The sequence below is a fragment of the Astatotilapia calliptera genome, chromosome 6 (genome assembly GCF_964374335.1).
Source record: "Astatotilapia calliptera chromosome 6, fAstCal68.1, whole genome shotgun sequence".
NCBI lineage: Eukaryota > Metazoa > Chordata > Actinopteri > Cichliformes > Cichlidae > Astatotilapia > Astatotilapia calliptera.
Window position 1 is genome coordinate 39,594,907 of NC_137427.1, and position 10,628 is coordinate 39,605,534.

General features: G+C 41.8%; 1 protein-coding gene across 2 annotated transcripts in view; it reads left to right on the forward strand.

The window, feature by feature from the left end:
* The window catches only part of LOC113024715 (atlastin-2), a 39,552-nt gene extending 37,273 nt beyond the window's left edge, over window positions 1-2,279 (forward strand). For both annotated transcript variants that reach the window (XM_026172001.2, XM_026172002.2), the window contains one exon: window positions 78-2,279. In XM_026172001.2, the coding sequence (XP_026027786.1) occupies window positions 78-188 (111 nt within the window). In that variant the 3' untranslated portion in view covers window positions 189-2,279. The remainder of the gene's footprint in view (window positions 1-77) is intronic.
* The last annotated feature ends 8,349 nt before the right edge of the window (window positions 2,280-10,628 follow it).

Sequence of the window (10,628 nt, forward strand, 5' to 3'; positions counted from 1 at the left end):
CAAAGTGGAGATTGTGTTACCCAATGCATAGAGAACTTCAAGTCTGATGTGACCTCTTCCTTCTCCTTTTCCTCCAGATCTTCTCCAAAGTCTTTGAGGTGGCCCGAAGTCGAGTCCTGTTTGGAAGCTTTATCCCAACACCACGGCCCCGGCTCACCTCCAACAACAACATCAAGAAGAAAAATTAGCAGCACACCATGTTTTCCCTGTCATGTTGGGTTTTTTTTCCTCTCCCCCTCTCTCTTCCCTTTTCCTGTCACATCCACCTTCTGCCCTGTTTTAAAATGATTTGAAATGTATAAATAGATTGGTTTTTTGGATATAGATGATGGTTCCTCGCCATGCTGGCTGTGGGTTTAAGGGCACGCTGTAGTTCTGAACAAAGTGGTATGATGTATTTTATTCTCAACGAGGGTTATGATTCTTAGTGTGGGTGGCCATTCTTACACCATTATACCAGGTGTGGTTACCTGTCAAATAATGACTGCACATTATTAATCCCCGTTTATCTGAATGTATGTATGAAGAGCATGTCACCAGACCCTCCTCACTTCTCTCTTTGCGGTACTTCCTCTTGTCTTCATCAGGTTTCTGTGTCGCTGGGCGGCAATACAAATAGTTGTCACAACCAAAGTTTACAGTGTTACTCGTAGAAACTCTCTTAGTGTTTCTTGTGACTCTGCTGAACATATATCAGCCATAAAAACTTTCAATCCACATTATGTAGGGTGTATACAATAAAATAACCCTGTGACATGAACAAACATGATTTCAGGTCAGGGCTCCAACCAGTTCTCTTCATTATTAAGTGATTTTTAAAGTCTTACTTCAATTGAACCTTTTCTGAAAAAGATGGAAATGACAGTTATGCAGCAATTTGTTTGTTTTTTTGTTGTTGTTATTTTCTGAGGTTAAGAAAGGATTTTAATTTTATTATCAAGCTAGTTCAGATAGTAATCTATAGTTACCTTAATTAGTTTGTCTGGATCTGGGAAAGAGCTGAAAGTAAAGGAAGCAAAGTTTTGATAAAACCAGCTCAGCACTTAAGTATTCACCTTAGTAGAATGATCTGCAGGTGTGTTGTACTGATTGACAAAAGACAGTGTCTGTCAGTTCTTCTTTTTTTTTTTTTTTTTTTTTTTTTACTGTTTTAAGTGGATTATGACTTGACGTGTTTACCTCCAGATACTCTTTATTTTTAATACTCGGCTTTGTCAGAGTCCTGCTTGCTTTCCAACAGCAAGATATGAGGTATCAGACTCATGTATGTTTGCAGTGCAGACTAGCATAGAGTGACCAAAATATTTGTTCAACAGATCTGATACATTTCCAGCTCTCTACTTGACCTACCAAGAAAGATGTCTTACTAAATGTTCAGCTATTAAGTTTATCTATGTCTGGATCTCCAGCTTCTATACATTTTCTGCTACTTGGTCCTCTTAACCTGACTGCCAGTGATTGAGTAAAACTTTCATTTTTATTCTCCAGTGTAGCTCAGGTTAGCAATGTAGAGTATTTTTATTATTTAGCTTTGGGGGGGTTTATTATTAAACTTAAGCTCTCTTCCCTTCATCATTCCTCGTTGTCCTCTTTATCTTGGCAGATCTGATGGACTGAGTCAGCTCCTCTTGTTTCTAAACCACCCAAGACCACATAGTAAAACACCAAAAAATTGAATTGTTTGCCATTCGATCTGTTGCATCGCATATATGTAACACAACACTTTGTGGGTCCAGATTGGTGGGTCCAGTGTTTCTATTTTCAAAGCCAAAATCTGTAAATTGAATGGCAGGTTCATTCCAAGTGTTGGCATTGATCTCAGGGTCAGAGGTCATAAAACTTTGCTTTACTGATCAGTTTTCTTTTGTAACCATTCCATCCACAACGTCACCACTGTGTGCTCTTTGTTTTTTTACAGTGTACTTCTTTTTACTGCCACACACACACACAGGCTATGTGTATGAAATATAAACCTTTATAAACATAAATTTTCTAGACTTTTTTAGCTGGCAGAACGTTTGGGTGGTAAACCTCATTTCAAATCACTAGATGTAAAGGAATGCTACGTATATATATGTATATATATGTGTGTGTGTGTATATGTATATATATGTGTGTGTGTGTGTGTGTAAATTTATCTTACATGAGCACTGCAATTTCACCCCTTGCTGGCAAAGAATGTTTATAATCTGTTGTTTTTCCCCATTATGTTGTATTTAAAGTTATTTAAGTTAACTTATTTTTCAATACACTATTAAATCAGACTTCTTCAACACACATACCGGTGGTGTTCTGTCTTTACATTTTTTTTCCTTTAATGAAGAGGTAACACTGAAAATGCTAATGGTATTCTAGGTTGGCACAACCAATGCCAACATGGAAAAGCTGGACTGATATCTGAATGCTGTTGTAACTCAAACTAAATGCACAATAAAATACCATTTTCATCAAATTACCTAAACCATAGACTACTTTTGTCTAAAGTAGAGAAGAAAATATAAAAACCATAGAGTACTTCCATGTCCAGATTCTGCATTATTTGTAACATAATCATATTTGTTAGATGATAAAACGTCTGCTGTCGTTTATTAGCTTAATGTCCATGCTGACTTTAGCAACCAGAAGATTATATGTATGTTTCTATACTTACATTTTGTTTTATGAAGGAAATTTCATTTGAGTTTAAGAGAATGTGAATTGTTTTTTCAGTATTAACATTACAAAGTCATATGTTTAGCAAATGTCTCAGACATTTCCCCTTGTGTAAATTTTACACAGATTTTTTTTTTTTGCACATACGCACGACCGCTCAAAAGTTTGGGATGTACTGGAAATTTCTTTCGTTTGTGTATTAATCAGATCATTTTAGTAATAGTAGTAACACTTTCTGTACTCAGTATAGAAAGCTCACTCTTGACATCAGTTGTACTCCTGTGGAATGTGATCACAAGTGGGGCCCAAGTTTTATTGCACCTTCGCAAGCAGACTCATTTTCCTATTGAGGGCTCTGGACATCTTATTGCAGAGGAGATGACGGTTGGTCGGAACTGTTCCTAGACTGAAGAGATAAGGATCTGCTAATAATTGATCTGCTGTGGAATGTTCTTTGTTTGGGAGGTATAAAAGGGTTCAGGGTGATGTCTTTCCCTCAGAAAAACGGGTTAGGAGTGACACTCCTAACCCCTGCAGTTTTTCTTTTCTTTTTTAATATCATGGCTCAAGAGTTGGCAGTTCGTCTTGTAATCGGAAGGTTGCCGGTTCAAGCCCCGGCTCCGACAGTCTCGGTCGTTGTGTCCTTGGGCAAGACACTTTACCTGTTGCCTACTGCTGGTGATCAGAGGGCCCGGTGGCGGCAGTGTCTGGCAGCCTCGCCTCTGTCAGTGTGCCCCAGGGTGGCTGTGGCTACAATGTAGCTGCCATCACCTGTGTGTGAATGGGTGGATGACTGAATGTAGTGTAAAGCGCTTTGGGGTCCCTAGGGACTAAGTAAAGTGCTATACAAATATAGGCCATTTACCTCACTTCAAAAGGCACGCTCGCCTGTTGGGTGCATTTTCATTCAAGATTCAAGACCAACGGGAAGAGCCTCGGCTCCTTATTATTGCAACAAGTGGGTGCAGGGTCCTAGAAACTCAATGAGTTTGAGTATTCTAGTGTGAGAAATTGCGCCCTGTTGCGGTAGTAAGTGCAGGATCTTAGGAGCTCAACAAGTTAGGCGTTCTAGTGTATGTTTTTTTAGCACTTTTGCACCAGTGAAAAAAGGCAGAAAGGCTGAGCGGAGGACGCTCCGTTACATTATGGGAAAGTGGCCCAGTAAAATGGCCAGTGGGGCTGTGGGAGGCATTCCTCTAGGTGGTCTGGGTGAAAACTCCATTTTTGATTCCATGGTAAAAAAGTTTGGACTTGATAGTATCAGATATGTTGAGAAATGGCAAAAAAAAAAAGAATGGTTTTGCTGCTTAGTGTGAACCAGTTGAGAAAGGTGGAAGAGCAACTGGGGGGAGAAGAACAACAAATGTTAAAAAAGAAAAACGTTAAATCGACTGATGTGCGTAGGATCAATGATTTCAATTCAATTTTATTTATATAGCGCCAAGTCACAACAACAGTCGTCTAAAGGCACTTTATATTGCACAGTAGATCGTACAATAATAGATACAGAGAAAAACCCAACAATCATATGACCCCCTATGAGCAAGCACTTTGGTGACAGTGGGAAGGAAAAACTCCCTTTTAACAGGAAGAAACCTCCAGCAGAACCAGGCTCAGGGAGGGGCGAGGCCATCTGCTGCAACCAGTTGTGGTGAGAGAAGGAAGACAGGATAAAGACATGGTGTGGAAGAGAGACAGAGATTAGTAACAGGTATGATTTAATGCAGAGAGGTCTATTAACACATAGTGAGTGAGAAAGGTGAAAATCAAGTGCATCATGGGAATCCCCCGGCAGCCTACGTCTATTGCAGCACAACTAAGGGAGGATTCAGGGTCACCTTGATACTCAGCTTTGCCGTTGCTCTGCGGATAGCCAGGTGATGAGGTATGGTGTCGAAATTCCCATTTCCGGCTGAAGTTGGCAAACTCTGTCGAGCTGTACTGGGGCCCGTTGTCAGAAAAAACAATATTTGGGATTCCCTGACGTGCGAAATGAGCCTTTAGTTTCCTAATCACAGTATTCGACTTGGTATCAGGTAGATAATCTATCTCCCAAAAGTTGGAGTAAGAATCAACAGTTATTAGGTAGTCCCTACCCTCAAAGTTGAATAAATCTGTCCCAACTTTGGTCCATGGTCTAGTGGTCAGCTCGTGTGGTTTTAGTGTCTCTTTCTGTTGTTTTGCATCCACAGACCGACATATGTCACATGTAGCGATGTACTTTTTGATGTGGTCGTTCATACCATGCCAGTAGACACAGTCTCTAGCTCTCCTGAGGCACCCTTCTGTGCTGATGTGTGTTGAGTGAATTCGCTGTGTTATATCTGCCTGGAGTGCTTCTGGAATCACCACTCTCTCTCCCTTGAAGACCAGTCCATCCTGTGTGCTCAGTTCATCCTGCAAAGATTGGAACTGAGTTATTTCAACAGGTACATCTTTCTTACAGACCGGCCACCCCTTTTGTATTGTTTTTATCAGCGTTTGTAGTGTGTGGTCGGTTCTTGTCCCTGCTCGTATTCTGTCCATGCTTTCTGTTGAAACAGGTACATAGTCCACCATGTTGACACATTCTGTCTCCAACTCCATCTGGCTTTTGATGCTGTCCTGCAGGTAGGCCCTACTCAGCGTATCAGCGAGTAGCATGTCGCAGCCTGGAACATATGTTATGGTTATATCATATTTTTGCAGCCTTAATAACATCCTTTGCAGTCTCTTAGGTGCATGTAACAGTGGCTTTTTAATAATGTTCTCGAGTGGCTTGTGGTCTGATTGCAATCTCACAAGACAACCATATGTATATTGGTGGAATTTCTCCATCCCAAACACAATAGCTAAACATTCCTTTTCAATTTGTGCATAACCTCTTTCAGTGAGCGTCAGTGCACGACTTGCAAATGCCACTGGTTTTCCATGTTGAGTCAGAGCTTCTCCCAGTCCTGTTTCGCTGGCATCACACTGCAGTGTCAGCTCTTCTTCATGGCTGTAATATTTCAAAACTGGGACTTGTGTTAGTTTTTCTTTCAGTCTTTTAAATGCATCTTCCTGCAAGTCTGTCCATAGGCTGTCTCTGTGCGTCAGTTGTCTGAGAGGCTCACAGTCGTCTGACAGATGCTTGTAGAACTTGGATAAATAGTTGACCATTCCAACTAGTCTCTGCACCCCTTTTATCTCAGTTGGTGCTGGCATCTCTGTGATGGCCCGTACCTTCTCTGGGTCAGCTCTCAGCCCCTCTGCCGTGAGTAGATGTCCGATGTATGGTACTTCCTGTCTTCTAAGCTTGAGTTTTTCCACATTTAATTTGATGTTCCTCTCTCTCTGCAGCGTTCCAGGAAAAGTCTCAGGTTTCTGTCATGATCCATTTCTGCCAACTCAGTTGTCTCTCATTTTCCAGTGATCAGGATGTCATCAGCAATGATGTATGTGCCTGGCAGGTTCTCTAACGCTTGCATCAGTTTGCGCTGAAAGACCTCTGGCGCTGGGCTGATCCCCATCGGCATTCTCAGCCAACGAAAGCGACCAAATGGTGTTGCGAATGTCATGAGATAGCTTGACTCTTCTGTAAGCTTCACATGCCAAAAGCCATGTTTCACATCACAAATTGTGAAAACTTTCGCTTTTGACACATCTGGCAAGATGTCATCTGTTGTTGGTAATGGGAAGTGACTATGCTTCAAAGCTTTGTTGAGCGGTCTCGGGTCAATACATATCCTGGGTTTGCCATTTGCCATTGCACTGTGACCATCCCACTGATTCAATCAGTACTACATTCCACTAGTGCTATTATTTGTCTGTCTGCAAGGCTCATCAGTTCCTCTTTCAGTGGTTTCATCATCGACACTGGGACTCTGCGTTTTGGCAGTTTGACGGGCTGCACTGTTGTGTCGATTTCCAGCTCATATTCACCTTGCAAACATCCATCTCCTGTAAACACATCCTGAAACTCGGTCTTTATCTCTTCCAACAACTACATGTTTTTCTCTGATGGAGCTGTTGTCACTGAGCTGTCCAGAGCACATATGTTATCATATTTAACTTGTATTAGCTTCATCGCTTCACTAGCTGTTCTCCCAAGTAGAGGTGTTTTACAATCCTCCTCTACCACTTGGAACTCGACTCTGTACTTTTTGTTGTTTCTTGGGTTTGTCAGCTTGACCTTACACTTTCCTAATGGAGACAGCCTTGACTTATTGTACATCACAAGAACCTTGTCTGTGTGCTCCATTTTGATGTTCGGGTTCAACAGGTTGATGGGAATAACGTTGCAGGTTGCACCACAGTCAACTTGAAACTTGACCAGGCTGTTGCCAATCATCATGCCTGCAAACAGCTGCTCTCGTTTTTTCATGTCTGATGCTTTGATCTGGTTCACTTCTACTGCAGTCTGTGTCATAGCTGTGACAGTCATTATGTCCTCACAGGAATCCGAGACCTGCTCCGTCACTGTGTGGACCTTTTTTCCATTTTCACTCTGTCTGCTTTTACTCCTGCATGCTATAGCAAAATGATTTTCTTCGTCACATTTTTTGCATTTTTTTCATATGCTGGGCATTTTGATTTGAGTCTTTCATGTGCTCTTCCACAAAATCTGCATGGTCTCTGAATGCTATTGTGACCAAGTGGTCGGCGGGGTTATAAAAGAAATGATAAAATGACAACACCACCTGGGGGGAATTCTAGCCCCCAGGAAATATAAACTTTAAAAATGGAATTTAATTTAAAAAAACAACGTTTGCACAGGTTCAGGGATGCACACTGAGGCCGGCTCAATGTATTAACACCATTTTATTTATTAAAAAAATAAAAACAAAACAACAAAGACAGCACACTAAATGTCTAAAATAGTGTCCCAAATTACAACAAAATAAACATACAACTGGGACTTACCAGCAGCGGTGGACCAAAAGAAAACCACACAAAAACCCCCCACTATAGTCTATTCACCTGGTGCTGTACAACAAAAGTGTGGAAAACGACCCGCCACCTAAGGTCCCACGGCCGCTGGTAAATCCTCAGTTCACTGAAATAAAAGCACAAGATATACACGTTAAACAGGATAAAAAAAACCATGGGACATAAAAAGGCGCTCTATATACTAAAATAAAGAAAGAAATTAAAAGGAAAACGGAGACCTGTAATAAAACACACCCACATACACACCACAGAGCACAGATTGGAAACACTCGTGCTCTGCGAGCCAGCCCACAGCTGGTGCTGGTTCCGATTGTCCATAGCCCTACTCAGTCTCGCGCAGCTCTCCGCAACTGGGAGAGGGAAAGAGAGAGGCGGTACCGGTTTTTGTAACACCAGCCCAATATGCAGCTGAAGATCGCCCCGACCAGCCGGGAAAGCTGGAGTAAAACGATAGTCCAAAAAGGGCTTAGCATGAAACCCAAAGCCCCCAGGGGCGAGGCGAGGCCAGCAGCGGGAATAAAACTGGACGGCCAACAGATCGGAACACAAGATGAAACAGGGCAAGACAAGACAGCAGCTAGGCAGGCGTCTCGACTCTTTGCTTAAAAATCAGGCAGTTGGTCCCTGAGAAGGTGCGGCAGCAATCAAACCCTACAAACAAAAACAGGCAAAGATAATCTTAATCGTCTCTAATTTACAAATACTAGCAGCTATAATATAAGCGGCTTACCCCAAGACTGGAGGCGCTGTACTGTACGGTGAACGCAACTCACACGTCTCTCCACCACAGCTGGAGTAAAGAAAGAGAAACAGCCGCGCTGTAGCAGTCACACAATCCGATTGTATCGGTAAATTAACCAATAGGCCAGCATTTACTGCTGTATCACACCAGAAGCTCGGGAGGAATGATCCAACAAAAAAAACCGGCTTCCCTTTATACAGGTAAACACCACCCTGTAATCAATATGCAGGTGGGTTCCTAATTAACCCAATCACATGATACAAGGAGCGAGTGCAGCGGGAAAAGAGCGAGGGTGGTAGAGCGAGCGAGAGAGAGAGAAAAAGAAGGGCGAGTAGCCCATCCGGCTACATCTACCCCCCCTTTTTTGCATTGGCGCCCCGACAATGACTCAAGAAACCTAACACCATGGCCTGAATATGGCAAGCTGAGCACTGGCGACCGGTACAGACTGAACAGGACGTGGCAAGTGATGTACATTCGAGTGCTGACCTGCTGTCGAACGTGCTGTTCTCCGCAAGTGTGGCCCACTCACCTCAGACTGTTCAACAGAGCCTGAGGAAGAACCTGGGGGAGCAGAGGTCGAGGGTGCTACAATCACACTGGGAGTAGACCTGAGCTCCACCGATGGAACTCTAGAGGCATCGGGAAGTGACACCACAGGTGCTACAGGGTGTGAGGGTACCTCAGGGACAAGGAGCCACAACTCGTCGTCACTCATTTTTGTCATTTTTGACCAGGACATGTCCTTCAATGCACATATTAAACAAATATGTAAGACTGCGTTCTTCCATTTGCGCAACATCTCTAAAATTAGAAATATCCTGTCTCAGAGTGACGCTGAAAAACTAGTTCATGCATTTATTACTTCCAGGCTGGACGACTGTAATTCATTATTATCAGGATGTCCAAAAAACTCACTGAAAAGCCTTCAGCTAATCCAAAATGCTGCAGCAAGAGTACTGACAGGGACTAGAAAGAGAGAGCATATTTCTCCTGTTTTGGTTTCCCTTCATTGGCTTCCTGTTAAATCCAGAATTGAATTCAAAATCCTGCTCCTCACATACAAGGTCTTAAATAATCAGGCCCCATCTTATCTTAATGACCTTGTAGTACCATATCACCCTATTAGAGCACTTCGCTCTCGCTCTGCAGGCCTACTTGTTGTTCCTAGAGTATTTAAAAGTAGAATGGGAGTAGGGCTGCTCGATTATGGCAAAAATGATAATCACGATTATTTTAACTGAAATTGAGATCACGATTATTTGACGATATTTATTTAACCCTTTAAGACCTACTATAGAACCAAGTCCACCAGAGCTTATATTATTTTTTTACATGCTGTAGTGCCATTTGTGGGAGCATTTCAAGTTGCTATACATCAATACAACTGTTATAGCCCATATTTTAATAATATGTATGCATTATGTCCATAGTAATTACATAAATTGCAAAAAAGTGCAATAAACTACAAAAAAAAATTGAAAATCGCTTTTGTTTTGTTTACATATATTTCTACTTGGAGAAATTTAAGAGGCTTATCCCTCAAAACTTTAAATACAATAAAGTTGCAAAAAATAGTTTCCCACCACAGGAAATTTATTTTGAGTGTCTTCATAGTTTTATTTTGGAGATACAGCAATTTTTATATACTGCAGGAAAAACAAAAAACAATCCTATGATGCAAATTTGCAAAGAAAACAGCATGTGCATCATTTTACTGTGGGAAGTGTTACGAACAGCTGATAGGAACGGCAAAACGTGTTTCTGGAATATTATGTTTTTGTTCCTGCAAGCACTTTTTACGCAATTTTTGCAAAGCTATATGTGGAACGAAACCGTGACCGAGGACAAGCTGATGGCATAAGATGTAAGTACAACTCCTCCGGTTTCATATGCAAAACAAATTATTGCACTAGCTTACACGGTTCAGGTTCTACAGGGATTTAACAATAGTTACGCAAAACGGAGCGTGCTGCTCTGACCGGATTTAAAGGGTTAACAATGACTTTAAAAAATAATATAAAATAGTGTGCAACACCACTGAAGTTTTTTTTTTTTTAAACTCTCTTTTCAACCAACGGCAGTCACTCTCCAAATAACTTCTGCTTAGCTTTCCGAGCTTCCCTCGGGTCCTCTTAATCAGCGGTCTCCAACCTTTTTTGCCCCACGGACCGGTTTATGCCCGACAATATTTTCACGGACCGGCCTTTAAGGTGTCGCGGATAAATGAGGGAGGGGCTAATAATCGGCTCAGTCATTTTTAATGATCGTTGAAAGCCCAGATCGTAATCGTGATTAAAATTCGATTAATTGAGCAGCCCTA